Below are 18,701 nucleotides of genomic sequence, written 5' to 3'. Positions count from 1 at the left end.
TGCCTTGGAAAGGAGTTCACATTCTCTGAAATAAATGGAGGCAATTATTCACTAAGCATAAAACTAAAAAAATGGGATGGGAAGGTGGAAGAATGTACAACCGTGATAAACACATTAAAGAATTAATATGCAATGACTCAAATGACAGAAGAGTCTGACACAATTGTCCCAACTTCTCAAAACCTTGGTAGAAAACAAGGTTTTATATAAATTGGGACAAGTCAAAAAGAGAGTACATTATGGTGAAGGATTGTTAAGTGTTGTTGAGTTAGTTCGACTCATATACCCTGTTAGGTTCCCAAAGAGCAGCTGGTGGGTTTGAACTGCCAATCTTGCAGGGAAGGGTAGATGTGAATTCATGAATTTCATCTTGCCTCCCAACAGCACTGGGTAGCCTTTCTTAGTCCAACATACAACTAGCAGCTACAGCTGTCTCTCTTCTTAGGCAATAGATTACATAGGCAAAGAACTATCCCAGAGCAGAAGAACCTGCTAGTCTGGGATTGTGGGGAGATACCAGTGTGAGAGATATAAAGGGAAAAGTACTTGTCTCTGAGCCTGAATGAAAAAATAAACTCAATTCTCGATCCTCTGCCCCAAAGGTGTTCCCTAGAAAGACAACAGCAGAGAGGAAAGTAAGAAGTTCTTTCCATCTACCACAGAACCTGTATTATCTCATCCAGACTTCTAACTTGTGAAGCTCTCATTTCAGGAACATTTCTATTCCTCTTCTTCCTTTTTCCAGAAAATAAAGATTGGTCTTCTAGGCAGAAGGCTTCAATTTTCTTCAAATCAACAAACTGCTTATGTATAAATGTTTTTAATCAGAAAGGATTTATCTTCCCTCAACACGAATGCACACATTAAAAGTAAAATATACAAATATACACATACACACATATATATTTACACAAATTAGAAACCCCAGAGTCACAATCCCTGGGCTAGGGGTTAAGAAGCTGGGCATCAAGAGCAGCTGGAGGAAGGCTTCTTGTCTGCTCTAGGTGTCCCATGGTCATCTCTGGCCATGGTGGGTAGACAAAGAGAGACCAGGATATAGTTCCAGTCTGATGGCAGAATCACTGGCAAACTGTGGCAACAAGGTCCTTTTCCAGATAGTTTTGTAGGATCACTGGACTGACAGGCGATGCTATAGTAGGTGAAACTGGAGTGGATGATGCAGAATGCATTAAGGGTTGCACTCCATGCTGGAGTAAAAGGATGACTCCAATGCTGTTTCCAGTGCCTAAAGGACCATGGCTCAAGATAGTGCCTTGGGAACTAAGAGGAGGGATGCAAATTGGGGTTGTGTGGATCCAGGTCAAGTCCATGGCTGGCCACTCTGGGAAGTGCCAAGGCTGTTTCTGTTTCAGAACTACATGTCCAAGCTGTGTCTGGTTCATCTTTTCCATAGGAGGTACAGGAGAAGAAACAGCTAGATTAATGTGGTGTTTTGGCAAATGCTGGAAAGAACAAGAAATAAGGGAAAAAAATTGTTAATAAAGTTTTCCAGTTAGCCCCATCTGGTTACTTAAATCTTTGCTATCCTTGGGAATGTACTATGTAATCCAGAAGTACCTTGTTTTATGCAAGATATAGTCCTGCCAGATTGGCCACATAAAAGTTTTAGAAACCCAGTTATACTTTAACTTATTCAACAAATTCTTGAGGGCCTACTACGTATCACATACTACATTAGGCACTGGATAGTCAGAGATGAACAAAATAAAACAAACAGTTCCAAAGGTTCTCACAATTTATATAAGAATTTATTTTAGAATTTTCTTAAAGAAGAGTCTAATTTTAAACAAAAGCATCACGTACCAATTTCTGTATTGCAAATTCTAATTTTCTATGTTATTTAATGTGCAAATGAAGTGTAAACTAATAGACAAGAATTTGCTGTCTGTTTTTAAATGAAGTACCCTTACTGAAGTATTCAATAACTGTGGTAGACTAAAAACAAAAAGGATTGGCCCTTATCTAACATACAGGAGACTTTCTGCTCCTCTCCATCACTTGAGTGCTGTCCAAATAGTTTTATTTGAAGGCACAGAGAATACATCACATCTATATACTGGGTCTAAAAATCTATCCAGCATTCCCACTTCCATTCCCTATCCCAAAGGATGTACCTCATGTGACCAGCCCTTGAAACCAGCACAGAGAACACAAGGCTTCCAGAGGGTTTGCAACAAGTATCCTTGGGCAGGATTGGAAAGCAAAATATTTTGGAGAGGATCAGGAGAGAAAACATTTGCAGAAAGAAGTTGAGACATCTTCCCAAATCATTTGGCCGAGTAAAAAGCCTTAGATATCTATGCAGAAAGCTGATAAACTGTAGTATGAAGAAAAAGATTAAACTTCATGGAGTTCTACCTTGTGATTTGAACAAATTAGAAACAAAAACAACTTAGGATTCAAGAAAATAAAAGAAGTATAGACATCCCCTGCTCTGAAAAGCAGCTAGATAGAAAAGGGGAAAAGACCCTAAAATAAATGGAAAGGGGAGCACATTTTTACATGCATACTTCTTTTCCTTAACTACTATCCCATCTCCTCCTCAGATTTACAAGTTCTTACCTTAGTCAGCTGGTGCCTCCTATTACCCAAAGATGATGACCTCTGGGCACCTATATGAGGAAACCAAGTCTTTAACATCCCTTCTACCTGCAATAGGGTTCCTAGATAACGTTCCCTGTGAAGGAGACATAAAAGAAAAGCCATTAAGGATGGGGAGAAAAAAAGAAATCAGGATTAAAGAATATCTCTAATTTTTATGAAGTACTGAAGAATGAAGAGGACCTACCCCATCTGTGGCTTCTGCAAAACTCCTACAATACGTTGGATCCTGTCCATTGCCACACTCTGCTGGAAACTGCTCAGTCCTGGAGTCAAAGAAACAGAATAAGAAATGAAGAACTGAGATTCACACTTTAAGTCAAGTAAAGGTTTAAAGCAGAGTTACCTAAAGAAATCAAATAGTAGAGCACAGACATGGCAATCTACAACTAAAAACCTGACCAGTGAAAACCTTATGAATAGTAGTGGAACAGGATCTGACATAGTGCCTGAAGATTAGTCTATTAAGTTGTTAAGTTGTTCAAAATATGACAGAAGAAGAGCTACTCTTCAAAGTACAGTCAACCTTACTGACGTGGACAGAGCAAAGCTTTCAGGAATTCCATTTGGTGATGTGGCACAATGCAAAACAAGAAGAAACAGCTGCAAACATCCAATAATAAACAGAATGGAGATTGTACTAAGTATGAATCTAAGAAAATTGGAAGTTGACAAAAACAAAATGGAACATTTGGAGATATGTATCTTAGGCATTAATGAGCTTAAACAGACTGATATTGGCCAATTTGAATCAGACAATCATATGGTCTACTATGCTGGGAAGAAAAATTGAAGAGGAATGGCATTACATTCATTGTCAGTTAATATGAGTATTATTCAAATTTATGCACCAATCACCAATGCCAAAGATGAGGAAACTGAAATTTTCATCAACTTCTGAAATCTGAAATTGATCAGATATGTAATCAAGATGCATTGATAATTACTAGTGAGTGGAATGTAAATGTCGGAAACAAAGACAAATCAACAGTTGGAAACTATGACATAGGTGACAGAAATGCCACCAGAGGTTATGATAAAATTTTGCAAGACTGATAACCTATTCATTGGAAATAACTTTTATTCAACAACAGTTGACTATGCATGTGAACCTCACTAGATGGAATACACAGAATCAAATCAACTACATTTGTAGAAAAAGACAATGGAGAAGCTCAATATTATCAGTTAGAAGGAGGTCAGGGGCTGACTGTGAAATATACAAGTTCAAGGTGAAGTTGAAGAAGGTGAAAACAAGTCCAGGAGAACTAAAGTATGACCTTGAGTATTTCTCACCTGAATTGAGAGGCCATCTCAATAATAGAGTTGGTGCACTGGACACTAATGACCAAAGACCTGACAAGTTGTGGTAGGACATCAAGAACATCATTTATGAAGAAAGCAAAAGGGCATTCAAAAGACAGGATAGAAAAGACTATAATGGTGTCAGAAAAGTCTCTGAAACTTGCTCTCGATCATAGATTGGAATAAATGATAGCTTAAGAGTAGAGTTGAAACGGTGGCTTATGAAAACAAAGTGAAGTATTATAATGAAATGTGCAAAGGCCTGGAGTTAAAAAACTAAAAGGGAAGAACAAGGTTGGCATTCCTCAAGCTGAAAGAACTAAATGAAAAATTAAGGCCTCAAGTTACAGTATTGAAGAATTCTGTAGACAAAGTATTGAATGATGCATAGAGCATCAAAAGAAGATGGAAGAAATACACTTACTGTACCAAAAAGAATAGTCAATGTTCAACTATTTCGGAAGGTAGTATCTGATCAAGAACTGATGATATTTAAGGAAAAAACCCAAGCTACACTAAATAAGAGGGTATGTGTGGTTTAAAATCAGGAAAGGTGTGCATCAGGATTGTATCCTTTCACCATACTTACTCAGTCTGTATGCTGAGCAAATAATCAGAGAAGCTGGACTATCTATATGAAGCAGAACATGGCTTCAGGATTGGAGAAAGACTCAACAGATGGCACAAACTTGCTTACTTGAAGCCTTACAACTAAAACAAAAATTCTCCTAATTGCACCAATAAGGAATATCATGATAAACAGAGAAAATATTGAAGTTGTCAATAGTTTTACTTTCCTGGGAATTTACAACCAATGCCCATGGAAGCAGCAGTCAAGAAATAAAACTGTATTCCAATGGGCAAATCTATTGCAAAAGACCTTTTTAAAGTGTCAAAAAGGAAAGATGTCACCTTGAGGCAAAAGGTATGCCTGACCCAAGACACGGGTTTTTCAATTGCCTCATATGTATGCAAAACCTGGACAATAAAGAAGACCAAAGAACAACTGATGCCTTTAAATTATAGTTTTGGCAAAGAATATTAAATACTTGTATACCACGGACTGCCAGAAAAATAAATCTGCCTTGGAAGAAGGACAACCAGAATGCTCCTTAAAGGGGAGTAAGGTAAATCTTCATCTCACATTTTGGACGTGTTATCAGAAAGGACCAGTCAATTAAAGAAGGACATAATACTTGGTAAAGGAAAGTCAGTGAAAAAAAGAGTAAGACCTTCAATAAGACGCACTGACACAGTAGCTGCAAGGAAAAGCTCAAACATAACATTCTGAGCAGGGTTCAGGACCAGGCAGTGTTTCTTTTTATTGTACAGTGATTTGCTTTGAGTTGGAAACAATTCAATGAAAACAAAGAAATTAAATTACAAAAGCAAAAAGAAATAATCCTGGTCCCAAATAATCCCAACGATTTAAGAGAAATACACTTAAAAACAAAAAGCCTAACCAAATGAAAGCAAGTAATCAGATACTTACCTCTCTCAAAGCGACCCATCTTCAGCCCATTCAGTAGGTCTTTAAGTGGACGAACGAATCCTTGGAGTTCTTTACACTGTATTATAAAAATATAAAGGCTATGAGAAAACTAAGAATTGCCCATACCAGTAATGATTCTTCCTGCACTTCCAAATATGGAAGCAAATACTATCCTCACAGAGTCCTTTAACAGTCAGCTGGGTGGTAAGGTACTACAGTAGCTTTTTCTTTCCCCAGTTTTTTCTTACCTTCTGAGCAAAGAGCAGATCTCCTTCTGTTGTACAACTCTGGATATTTAGACTGGTTTCCAATTCACCATCTCTTGACCTTTTAACTCCAGATCCTGCCATAGGAGAAGCCACGCGCTGTTCTAGGTGAGATGCTGTGCGTTGGTTACTGTAAACCTTGGGTCGATGCCTGCAGCGAATAGGACCCGGGCTGGGCCGAGAACCTCCACTCTGCCCAACAGTGTCTGGCCTGGGCCCGGGAAATCTCTTGTCCTCTCCCTCACTATCAGAGGGGTAACCAATGTCACTGTTCGCTGGTGAGGTGGAAAAAGAGGAAGAGAGAGAGACGGAGGAACAGGAGGAAACACTAGATGGAGAATCCATATGTCCAAAAGCAGGGGCTGGCGAGCAGCTCCCGGAGTATCCAAAGATCAAACCTGCAACTGAAGAGGAAAGCGAGGGTGTTTGAAACCGAAGTCTGAGGGTTAGGAAGCAGGGTGGGAGACTGGAATAACATCTCTTCCCCCTCTTCAGAGCACACATTTCAGAGACAATAAAGAAACAAAAGAATCTTCGTCCTCATTCTCCACCCCCATTACGAAACCGGAACTGGTTTTCTGGTATCCCTTAGTTCAGAGTACCCGACCTGGCACCTTCTCCCGGACACCTTCTTCCCAATCCCATCCCTGCCCACTGCTCACCTCGCCTGTTCCCCTGACGATTCCTGTAGTCAACCTTTCCATCTGAGGTCATGCCACCGCCAAGCAGTAAATCCGGATAGATTTCGGGACCCGAATCTACCTTTTGACTCTGCGGGAACCGCCCCAGCGAGACCAGTCTCCGGTCACTTCCCAATCTTTCAAGATCAAGATCCGTGCGCCAGTCCCTCTCAGGTCGCGCTCGTTTCAAGAAGCAATCCCTCTCAATAACAAGATTTGCCCTTTGGTCTCCCAAACCCACTTCCAAAAGATAAGGTCCTCTCCCGCGGCTTGCTCCCCGCCCTCCAAGTGTCCTCACCTGCGTTGGTAGTCTCGGCACAGGCTCAGTCTCCGATCCTTCCCCGTTTCAAGTCTCTGTCGAGGCTACCCACCTCCGCCTCTTTCAATGGGTCCCGCCCCTTCCCCCCTCCCAAACACGTGCGACCAGGCACGTGCCTCCCCCTGTGTACACAGACCTCACACCCTCATTGGTTGTGGAGCCGGTAGCACATGACGCTTATTACAGACTTTCGTAGTCCATTTGCTACAGTACACAGGGGTTGGGCCAATACGGATGCAGTCAGGTGATGATTGGCTGGAAGCGAAGCATTTCGTGCTCCGCCCCTACATGCGACTATGGCTGAGGACCCGGTGATGAAAAAAAGGAGGGGGAAGGAAAATGAATAGAAAAGAAGAAAGAAAAGGAAGAGGGCGGAGCTCATGGCCTTAAAAAGGATGATGACGCTAAAAAAGCGAGGCTAAACGTGCTGAGACTGGATGTGCTACTGGACCTGGGTCCTCTGGCTCCACCTCCGGAGCTTACCTCTCTGCCCTCTCGTAGAGCATCTCTGCTCACGAGTGCAGCACGTGGAATCCTTCAGCCAGTGACTTGTGCTTGCAACATGTGTAAAAGAATAGATGTGTGACACCATGTTTCGTTTCCCTTTGTGGGTGTCCCTTTCGTTTCCCTTTGTGGGTCACTCACTCGTGACTCCCGGTCTCTGTTTTAGCCATTACCTTCCGCCTCCTCTCCCTCCCCCCAATTTGGGTGCTTCTTGCCTTGCTGTATGAGAAGGGTGGGGACTGCCACTGAGAACACCGTGTCCTCTCCCGGGCGTCCGCTGGGGCGACTCCTCCAGCCCTTTCCTTACATAACCTGCCAGACACGTTACTAGCACAGATGCCAGCCTGCCATGACTATAGAGGTTAAAGCCAAATTTGATTGTTCCTGATTTTCTATGTAGACTCCTTGGACCCTGAGCACTAAATTCTTTGATTTCAAATACCGGCAACAGAGTCTGGTAGGTTTTCCATCTCCTAGGATATGACTGTGTCTAGCTTTACTTTTTTCATTTGTCCTCTGGAGAAAATTCTACCTGATTTGAAAATGGGAGAAAACAAGTTCGGAGGTAAGTATTTCAAAGTAACTGGGAAGTTACTATTTGCTTCCTCTTGCAGTATTGAAAGAATGCTGGAAGAAAGAGATAGCGGGGCCCTGGCACTGTGGACTGGATGAAGACAGGACATCAAGAGACCACAAGGGGGCAGTCCAGTTCTGGTAGGGTCCCAAATATAGATAATATATTTTTTAAAAAGGCAAAAGACTAAGTCTGTCGCTATTCTAATTACTAACTGCAACGTGCTGTGGGGCAGGGGAAAAGGATGTAAATATTTAAAATCTATTCTCAGTAGTTATTAACGAACATATATTTAACAATGTGCTTGTTTTATTTTGTATAAACGTTCTAAATAAGCTTCAACCTTCTTTCCCAATACAAAATAATGTCTGGAGCTCATAAACAAAACAGTAGAATTAATGGACTGTAAATAAACCTGGAAATTTGGGCAGAATGAAGAAGAGCAACCACACAACACTGGCTTCAGACCCAAAGAGTTAGGATGATTTAACTCCCTTTCTAATCTATGCCAACATCTTGGTGCTGTCTGTAGTGTTGTGGATTTAAAAGAGACCCTCGTGAAAGTAGGGAAATGACCAGATTATTTAATTTATTCTTTATTTTTATCTTTCAGTTTCTTCTCTCAAATATCCTTCCAAAGAGTTTTAGTTGCCTTCTCTTTCCTAATAAGCAAAGAAATGGAAAAAACAGGATCAGCAGGTTCTGGGGGTCCAGGAAGCCCCTCCTTGCCTCCCCCCTTCCCTACCTCCCTATATCTCTGCATATTTTCTAGATTTCATATTCTGAGCTGGTGGTATTTCCTGGAAGATGTGGTGTCCCCTATCTTTTCATACCTCCATAGTTATTTAAAATCCCAACTTGAATTTCTTTTCCATTACATCATTTTCTCCTCCTTTCCCCCCTGTATCTCCCTTATTGTAGGGAACCACCAACTCAGGTGTCTCTGTACTTTGCCTCTGGACTCTGCCCAACTATCGGGACCCACCCATTTTGCCCTCTGGCACCTGCTATGCCTTACATCAGGGTTAGACTGGAACCAGCTCTGATTCCTTCAGTCTGACTGAAAAACTTGAGAGATCTCTTCTCCATTCTTCCTGCCTCAGATCTAGATCTTGAAGTCCTTCCAGCTCAGAAAAATTGACTCATTGTTAAAGTCTTTCTCTTAACATCTCCTAAACAGTGATATTATCACTTAAGGTTAGACAATATTATTTATTCTAAATGTGAACCCTCTTAAGCAGCCAATAAGTGACAAGGCTGGAAACACTGACCAGAAATACTAGTAAAAATTACTTCACAATGGCTGCACTCTCACCTTCTACATGAAATACATCCCTCCTTGAATGAGGGCCCAGGACAGGATGAGGAAAACAGGACTCTGCAGGTTGGATACAGCATCATTCGTATCTGGACTCTGCTAAAATATAGACATTCCCCACAGTAGGCCAATGTCATCCTCCCTATCTTCCAACCCTACCCCAGGAAGGACAGCCACCATCTTTACACTCACCTCTGTTTCCCTTCCAGGCTTACAGACCTCCCCATCACTAAAAGAAGTCCTTTTCCACTGTGTCTTCCAGCTGCCCTTCATACCAGTGACCCCCTAATTCAATTCAGTGTGTATCTATTTCAAGTCAATTCTACTGTGTGTCTATTATGTGCATGTTACTATGCTAATCACTGTGCTTGGCACTATTGAAAAAGCAAGCAAACAAAAAATTCATTGCCATGGAGTTGATTTGATTCATGCTTACCCCATGTGTTGGAGTCTTGGTGTGGCACTGTAGGATAAGCACTAGACCACAAGGTCAGTTTGAACCTCAAGGTCGGCAGTTTGAACTTACCAGCCACTCCTTGGAAACAGGGTTCCTATGAGACGGAACCGACTTGAAAGCACTTATAATAACAGCAACCTCGTATGTTACAGAGTACAACTGTTCCATAAGGGTTTCTTGACTATGTTGTTGTTGTTGTTGTTGTTGTTGTTGAGTGCCATCGAGTCGGGTCCGACCCATAGCGACCCTGTACAGGGTTTCCGAGGGTGTAAATCTTTACGGGAGTAGAAAGCCTCATCTTTCTCCCGCGGAGCGGCTGGTAGTTTCGAACCGCTGACCTTAAGGTTCGCAGCCCGATTCGTAACCACTACGCTACCAGTTGTTGTTGTTGTTAGGTGCCATCAAGTCAGTACCAACCCATAGCGACCCTATGCACAACAGAATGAAACACTGCAGATCCAGGGCCAACCTTAATATTGTTGCCACGCTTGAGCCCATTGATACTGCCACTTTGCCAATCCATCTCGCTGGGGGGTCTTCGTCTTTTTCTCTGACCCTCCACCTTACCAAACATGGTATCTTTCTCCAATGAATGGTCTTTCCTGACAACATGTCCAAAGTATGAGAGATGAAGTTTGGCCATCCTGGCCTCCAAAGAATATTCTGGTTGCACTTCTTCCAAAATGGATCTATTAGTTCTTTTGGCAGCCCATGGCACTTTCAATATTCTCCTCCAACACCATAACTCAAAAGCATCAATTCTTCTGTGGTCCTTATTCACTGTCCAGCTTTCACGTACATATGAGGTTATTGAAAATACCATGGCTTGGGTCAGGCACACCTTAGTCTTCAAGCTGACATCTTTGCTCTTCAACACTCTAAAAAGGTCTTGTGCAGCAGACTTGCCTAATGCAATGCATCATTTGATTTCTTAACTGCTGCTTCTATGAGTGTTGATAGTTGATCCAAGAAGAATGAAGTTCTTGACAACTTTAATCTTTTCTACGTTGATAAGAATGTTGTTTATTGGTCCCGTGGTGAGGATTTTTGTTTCCTTTACATTGAGATGCAATCCATACCAAAAGCTGTGCTGTTTGATTATCATCAGTAAATATTTTAAGTTGTCTTCACTTTCAGCAAGCAAGGTTGTATTATTTACATATCGCAGGTTGTTAATGAGTCTTCCTCCAATCCTGATGCCACATTTTTCTTCATATAACCCTTGGCTATAGTCTTTAAGAAAACAGATCTCCAGGTCTTTCTGTCAAAGTGCCGCTAGATGAGTTCAAACTGCCAACCTTTCAGTTAATGCTGTTGTAATGTGCTGTTGAGTCAGTTCCAACTCATAGCAACACTGTATAGGGTTTCTAAGGAGGGGCTGGTGAATTTGAACTGCCGACCTTGCAGTTCAAACTGACCTTGCAGTCCAGTGCATTATCCCACAGTGCCATACCAGGACTGACTAAGAGCAAAATATTTATACCACCCAGGGACCTTACTAAGTGCTATAGAAGATATATAAATATTATTAAGATATAGTCCCTGTCCTCAAGGATTTGTGATCTAAAGGAAGACTATACTATACTTTAAAAGATTTCTCTATCCCCGTTGGCAATTTTCAGCTTTCCATCCCTACTAGCTCCTGCCATCTGCATTCAAGGCCCTGAAGATCTTTCTCATTGTTTTGCCTCTTCTATCATCACCAGATTTCTCAAATTGGTATCTAGTTTGCCTCCATTTCCTCACAATTTACTCTTTTTCTAACGACACAAAAATATAGACTGTGCTCCAACCCCTGCATTAAAACTACTTTCTTTTAGGTTAGCAATAGCCTCCTTGGCCTTGGCCTCTTGATAGCTTGTTCTAGTCACCTAACTTTCTACTAGGCTCTTTCGTTCTTGTAATAACCATTCTTCCTCCTGATCATTTAAAATATTTTATAGTCTTTACCAGTTAAAAGTTCACCTATTCTATAAGGTGTATCTTAAGCACAATGGCTGCACAAAAGCTTCTCAGACAACTGTAGCCTGGTTTGATCAAATGATTTTTCCACTGCCTAAAATACTTATCTATGTCATACACTCTCAAATGTATATGTAATTCAACTGAAATGTTGTGAGACCTAAGAAAAAGACTCCATTTTGTACATTGGCCTGAGCATATCCCCCTGTTCCAGGAAAACTACAGGAATGTGCCAAGTCAGCTCGTGATGCATAAGAATAGCCCTCCACCCCTAGCAACAGCAAAAAGTAGTTAAGCATAGCTGACAGCTCAAGGCCAGATGCTGTGTTTTCTCTTATCTTAACCCAGCAGCTCTGGCCACTAGTAATGACCAATCAGATTGTAACACCCAATACCTTGCAAAATGTTAACCAATCCTAGAGTCGCTAAGCTAGAAATCCCCGAGCTTGCTTGTAACCTCAATAAAAAACCCCCGCTGACTAGGAGTTCGGGGCCTTCATCCCGAGTCCTCTGTGTTGGATAGGGATGGGGTCTGAGCTCGAGCTTGAATAAACAACCCTTGTGTGTTTGCATCGGCTGCTTGGTTGTCTTTGGGGACTTCGTGATCTGGGTATTACAATGTAACTGCATCAAATCTTCAGTGTTCTGTATACAGGGCTGGTATTAAATATCAGTGATAAAATATGATGGTCATAATGAAATGAACAACTGCATTGCAAAACTGGTTATTTGGTTCCTCTATTCATTGAAGCCTGATTCTCCAGGCTTAGCTGCATGTTACAAACTCTGCATCTATACAGAGTAAGAGATGTCTCCATTGGTCTCCCTCCTCCTTCCCAATCCCCAATTCAATTCACTCACTGGTTCCATTGTCATAGGTTTCATTGTTACAGGCTTCTGAAGTTCTACAGGATGGGTTGTACTGTCTGTCTCAAGATTAGTGGTTGTTTCTGCTGCTTCTGTTACCTCCTTATCCAAACTGACCTGCTGGCAGTGGGATTGGAAACACAAGAGTTATCATCTCCTGCATCCATCATCCTAATAGACACTCTATTCAAAACTTCTTTTCCTTTACATCTCTTCCCCCAAAATTCAAGGTTTCTTCATACCCTATGTTTGTATGGATCATGTATCTATTCTATTCACCAAGTGTCTTTACTCTAGACTGGTCTTCTTTCTCACTGCCTTAGCAAATTTACTATGCTCTGGCTTCCTTCTTGGTGGCGCTTAGCAAATCTGTCTTAGTCTATTACTTCACTTAGTCTATTATTTCACTTCACCACACTTATTTCTAGTCTTGATAGTTAGGTATACTTCAACATTGCTCAAAATGTTGCTATTTGTTTCTTTTTAAAAAACTGTGTTAAATATAAACTAAAAATTAATGGCATTTGAAAACAAAGCAAAACAAAACAAAATGGGCATTTGTACCAGATGCAAACCTTGACAGAATAAGAGAATTCTAACTGTAAAAGCTTTCTCAAAGGAACAACTTGATAATTAAAAATGTTTCTGACCCACCATACCAGACTCCACCAATTCTCATCAGACAAGTATAACTAAGAAAACATTAACAGAAATACCTTTGCTTTGTAAAACCCTCCCTTTAATTAAAGACATATCTAAAATCCAATCAAAATACCAGGATAGACAGAGATATACATGTGTGAACAGAAACCTATAAACCATGGAACACCAAAGAACCAAGGAACACCCAGGGTTCTGGCTGGCCAAAACCCAGATTTGGAATTTTAACATCCTGAACTGTGAGAAAATAATTGTTTATTCTTTAAATTCACCCACTTGTGGTATTTGTATGACAGAAGCATAAGAAATCAGCTAGTAAATTATATGTATAAAATTGAGAAATAACCAAGCAGGTTACTTTCAGTCCAAAAAATTCCAATCATTGTTATTTCCCACTGGAAACCTCCTGTATTAAAATGCCTGTATTTTCACTACTTACAGGAGCATCTTGTACTGTTCACTTTGGATGCTCCATGTTTGACAATAGCTTCTTGCTTCCATAAACTCTTAATTCTAATTGACTTATTGATCAAATTTTTTTCTTTTGACAGCTGTTTCCTAGCTTGACTTTATTATGCACACAGACTCGCAGATGTCACTCACCAGCCTGTCTTCTGACTCAAACATGGAGTAATCAATGGTGAAATTTACAACAAAATCATCTGGGGAGCAGAAAAAACATCAATGAGACAAGGAAAACTTGGAAATGAGAAAAGGAAAAAATTGCTCAAAGAACTTTAACTTGCTCAAGTTGTAAAATGCATTAGTACTCCTCTAATCTAAATCCTGTGGGTTAATGTGCTGGACTGCAAAGTTGCTTTGAACCGCAAGGTCAGCAGTGCAAGCTCACCAGCTGCTCCTTGGAAACCCTATTCAGGGTTGCTATGGGTTGGAATCGACTCTACAGCACTCAACCACAACAAATCTAAATCCAAATAACTTTAATGTCAAAAATGTTTTTGAAAGAAAGATCATTAGGAACCCCACCCCCCCAAAAATGGCAGTATGACTGGTTACTACAAGAATAAATAAGTTGTTCACCAGGAAGCCATCAAGGCAAGCAATCAAGTTCCTTCCGGACAACCCCCCACCCCCACCCCCAAGACTAAAACTCAAAGGGAACACATGAGTAGGCATGTAAGCTTGCTGATGATCACATTGGTCTACAGGTGAGTGAAAGAGGGGGAAAGGCAGCAATGAAGAAATGGGCTAAGTTCAACCACATTCTTGTTGACCTGGAGATGTGAGAGTGAAGCAGAAGGTTGGTGGTTGGTTCAAAGATCCAAAGTGTGGTAAGACCTGGGGACACCTGAGCTCATGGACAAGGACGTAGCCACAGAGGGCTAGAGTTGAAAGTGAAGCATCCAGCTGATATGGAGTAAGAGGAGGCACACAAGAACACCCAAAGTTGCAGATAGTACCCATTTGACCTAGCCTTGATGGCTTGATAATCAGAACTGGACTAGAGGAAGATTAAAAAAAAAAAAAGAACAAATCCATCTTTGATAAAAAAAATGAGGCTAAATTGCTACAGTTTGATGAACTTGACCTATACTCATGGAGGTTGTTGTTGTTGTTATGTGCCATGGAGTCAGTTCCAACTCATAGTGACCCTGTACAGTGTTTCCAATGCTGTAAATCTTTACGGGAGCAGAAAGCCTCATCTTTCTCCCATGAAACAGCTGGTAGTTTCGAACTGCTGACCTTGCGGTTCGCAGCCCGATTTGTAACCACTACACTACCAGAGCTCCTTATACTCATGGAGGTAGTAACTCTAAATACCAACAGAGAGGGAAGGAGTCTTCACTTTAAGAATCAATACTATCCCCTCTGTACACAGGGCAAATAGAGATGGACAACTTAGACATGGCTACCTAAATAAGGTAAGGGGATGATAAAGACATGAAGTGACTGGCTTACCAAGGTTTCAAGGGGAAGTTTAGTTTAATATTGTGTGGGGGAAGAAAGAGCACTTGCTGAATAGTTTTCATCTTGTCTAGATGGGTCTGGTTAAAAGAGATGGGGATAAGATTCTTAAGATTCAATAGTGAATAATTGTTATCATGACTAATTGCGATTGTCACAATTGTAAAGGTAGAAGTTTGTAACGATAATGGGGGAGCAGTTAATCTTATACTCCAGAAACAAAAGACCCTAGGACCATCAAGGGAGAAGAGCACAAACAGAATGCCAGACCTTATCCAAAGAAGCAGCGACATCAGAGATGGAGGCAGAGATGGGGACATGGAGAGAGGGAGCTCCAGCTGAGGACTCTAGATTCATGGGAAGAGAGGGACTGAGAGCTGGTGGCCAGGAGGCAGACTTGCAGAATGTGCCCTTTGGTGGTGTAAATTATTATGTATGCCTGAGTGTTAAAAAAAAAAGAGCTAAAGTGAGTAGAAAGAAATACTGTTAACTGATGGTATATGGAGGGGATTGTAATCATTGTGATGAAACAAGTTGTATGATTTGTTGAATGTAAAACTGATGATCTACCCTGTAAACATTCACTCAATTCACAATAAGAACCTTTTTTAAAAAATTCAATAAAGAGAAATAATGACAAAAACAAAAACAAAACAATATGTTTGTGAGCACGTATTCATTTCTTTTTCTTTTTTTTAAATCTGGTATCTAAAATAATTTACAAATTTGAAATTTTACAACTTGTTTCAACCAGTTTCCAAAGAGTTGAAGATCACTCGTTTGAAAAATAGCATCATAAATCTTGATAATATTTGCTCATGGACAAATTTCTTTCTGATCCAATTTTTCAATTGAAAAGCAAAGGACAAGATCTCAGAACCGGGTATTTTTAAGTCTTTCTTCACCCTGCTAAGGATCAGATCCTTATATATACTCACCATAATGGGGGGTGACAGTGTACTCATAAATCACCTGATAATAGTCATCCTCTTCCAGTTCTTCTTCGTCCTCAAGTTTTTGTCCTGTGGAGACAAGAACTAGTGATCAAAGGATTTATGGATACCAGCAGTCAATTCTAGTACTGTCAGTTCCCTTTCTCACTGCTTCCCTCTGAGGGTCATGCTATCTCTAAATCCTTCTCCATCTCCATATATGATATGTGGGTCCCTTCATATACCATAAATCCAAATATGGAACCAATTCTAAAAAAAAAAGAACTAGGAAGCAGAGAGAGAGCAGAAATTAAAAAGCCCAAATCTTCTACCCCATATGCTCCAGACCTTATTGTATGTATTTGTAAGAACTCTTGTTTTATCAGTGTCTCACAAATAACACACACACATACATACACTTTAGGCTTATGGAGATTGCAGTTTCAGCTTTACTGTTAACTAGCAGAACAAGTCTGTTTTCAAATGAGTCAGTTATGCTAGATGATCCATTTTAGTTTTTGTTCCTTTACAGAACTAAAAATATGTGGCTTTGATATGACTGAATCAAGAACTCTAGGCCTCCTGGTAGAGGAATACAGAGGAAACAGAAACAATGAGACGCACCTGGCAGACTGAGGAACAAAGAAGGGAAGGAGCCAGCTACTCTTGGGACTCTGTCCTTGAAGGCAGTCAGTTTTCTACTGCCTAAAGACCAACCCCATTTCTCTCTTTACCAATACAAAGTTTTCCCTCCAACTCTCTGGGAAAGAAGATCCACTGGCTTCATTCACTAGTTTCAGACTGCCCACCCTCAAAGAGCCTACCTCTGTCCTTCACTCTCACTTGAGTACCTCTCATCTTGTTCAACTCTGTGGTGCTGGAGAACTGCTAGGATTCCATCATTTCTCATCAGTCTCCTTTTCTTTGACAGGACTCGGGCTTTTCTCTCTCCAACGTGACACTACCCTTCAGCACTCCCCTCTCTTGTCTGTTCGTCCCCATTGAGCACAGGACTCTGGCACAGAGGAGAGTGCAATATCACTACTCCTGTGGCATTGCATCTCTCACCTTCTCATTTTTGCCCCTGTCATTTCATTTATAACAGAAGATTTGACGTAAAAGCTGAGAGAGAGGAGTGAACTTACCCAGGATAAGTGGCACAGCAAGGATGGCTACAAAGAGGACATCCATTCTGGATTCTGCACTATTGCTGTGAAAGTAATAAAAGGAAATTACAGTGTTTCCCACCAAACTTACCCCGCCCCACAGCAAAGCAGGGAGGGAGCTACTGTGACTCTTCTCTCAGGGGACAGAATTGCCCGCCCACTTGCAGAATGACTAGATCTTCTGTCATTAAAGATCATTGGCCAGAGCCACCAAAAAGTGGATTTTGATGTTTATTGAGCTCTCCTAGCCTTGGATTATATCCATCCACAATTCCTACAATCACTGCAAACCACTCCTACTAAGGAGTTTCTGCTCTCCTTTCCTTCCTCCCTCCCAGTCCTCACAAAAATCCACTCTCCCTCTTCCTGTCCCTAACTTACCGACACCATCCCAAGTTATCACAGTCGGAGGAGGAAGTGTGTTTTTCTAGACTGAAATTAATCCCTGTACTCTGCCTGTCTTGGCTATAGAGAATGGTAGCACCTGCTGTATCGCTTCTGATTAAAATCTCTCAGCCATGGCCAATTATTTCCTCTCTGGTAAGTACTGACCTCATCTCACCTCTTCCTCAATTTCTTAAAGACAAAACAGAAAGGAAGAAACATAGTCTGCTTCCCTGTTGCTGACACCATATCTCTCACTTTCATCACTTCCATGTGTTCATTCCAGCCTACAGGGGTGGTGGTGTGCTGTTGACAAAAGTCAACTAAAAAGTGACCCTGCATAGGGTTTCTGATCTGTATGGGAGCAGAAAGCTTCATCATTCTCTCTTGGAGCATCTCGTGGATTCTAACTGCTGACCTTGCCGTTAGCAACACAACATATAACCCATCAGGGCTTCTTAGCCTACAGGGGTAGAGTTCATCTTAGCTTCCCTTTGCTTTTAAGTTTCTAGTTTTCATTCAATTGAGAGATATTTATTAACATATGTGTTAGGCAGTCTTTTAGGCTACTCAAGATTCATAAGCAAAGGGACAAGAAAAGAGTACACATTGTTGTTTTCTTAAAATGGGTATTAATATGTAACTATCTACTCAGCATCTACAAGCCAGACACTATACAAATCTCTATGGAACTAGACACAAGACAGGTTTAGAGCCTGCCTTTGAGTTACGGTGATGGAGGAGAATATTGAATGTGCCATGGGCTGCCAAAAGAACCAATAGATCCATTTTGGAAGAAGTGCAGCCAGAGTGCTCCTTAGAGGCCAAGTTGGCCAAACTTTGTCTCTCATACTTTGGACATATTGTCAGGAGGGACCAGTCGCTGGAGAAGAATATCATGTTTGGTAAGGTGGAGGGTCAGAGAAAAAGACGAAGACCCCCTGAGATGGATTGGCCAAGTGGCAGCATCGATGGACTCAAGTGTGACAACATTATTGAGGTTGGCCCAGAGATCTGGCAGTGTTTCCTTCTGCTGTGCATAATAAGGTTGCTATGGGTTGGTACCAACTCGATGGCACCTAACAACAACAACATCATTGGTCAGAAGATGCTGTGGTAATAACTCAAAGGAAAGATGAGTTATCTCATTCTTATCTCTTAGACCAACTTGAGCACTGGCCAGATGTTCTCACACTTTCAACCCTATTGGAGGAGGGTTTGTTTTGTGGTTTTCTGTGTAAATCTTCACAATCTATCTATTAATTCA

General features: G+C 41.1%; 2 protein-coding genes across 2 annotated transcripts; both read right to left on the bottom strand.

Annotated features, from left to right (window-relative positions):
* Positions 1-944: 944 nt before the first annotated feature.
* Positions 945-6,030, bottom strand: CIART (circadian associated repressor of transcription). Its single transcript, XM_006861700.1, is given in 7 exon segments — positions 945-1,020; positions 1,022-1,133; positions 1,136-1,463; positions 2,584-2,698; positions 2,810-2,888; positions 5,420-5,495; positions 5,668-6,030. Coding segments are annotated over 7 exon segments (1,149 nt in total).
* Positions 6,031-9,080: 3,050 nt separating this feature from the next.
* Positions 9,081-17,075, bottom strand: LOC102829813 (chromosome unknown open reading frame, human C1orf54). Its single transcript, XM_006861364.1, has 5 exons — positions 17,030-17,075; positions 15,891-15,974; positions 13,630-13,688; positions 12,361-12,483; positions 9,081-9,176 (listed from the first exon to the last, which is right to left on the bottom strand). The coding sequence occupies exons 1-5, from the start codon at positions 17,073-17,075 to the stop codon at positions 9,081-9,083; spliced, it is 408 nt and encodes a 135-aa protein (XP_006861426.1).
* Between the last annotated feature and the right edge of the window lie 1,626 nt (positions 17,076-18,701).

This window comes from Chrysochloris asiatica, unplaced genomic scaffold (assembly GCF_000296735.1).
Source record: "Chrysochloris asiatica unplaced genomic scaffold, ChrAsi1.0 scaffold00042, whole genome shotgun sequence".
In the NCBI taxonomy this organism is placed as follows: domain Eukaryota; kingdom Metazoa; phylum Chordata; class Mammalia; order Afrosoricida; family Chrysochloridae; genus Chrysochloris; species Chrysochloris asiatica.
The sequence above is the reverse complement of the archived record's forward strand: the minus strand, read 5'-3'. Positions and strand labels throughout refer to the sequence as shown.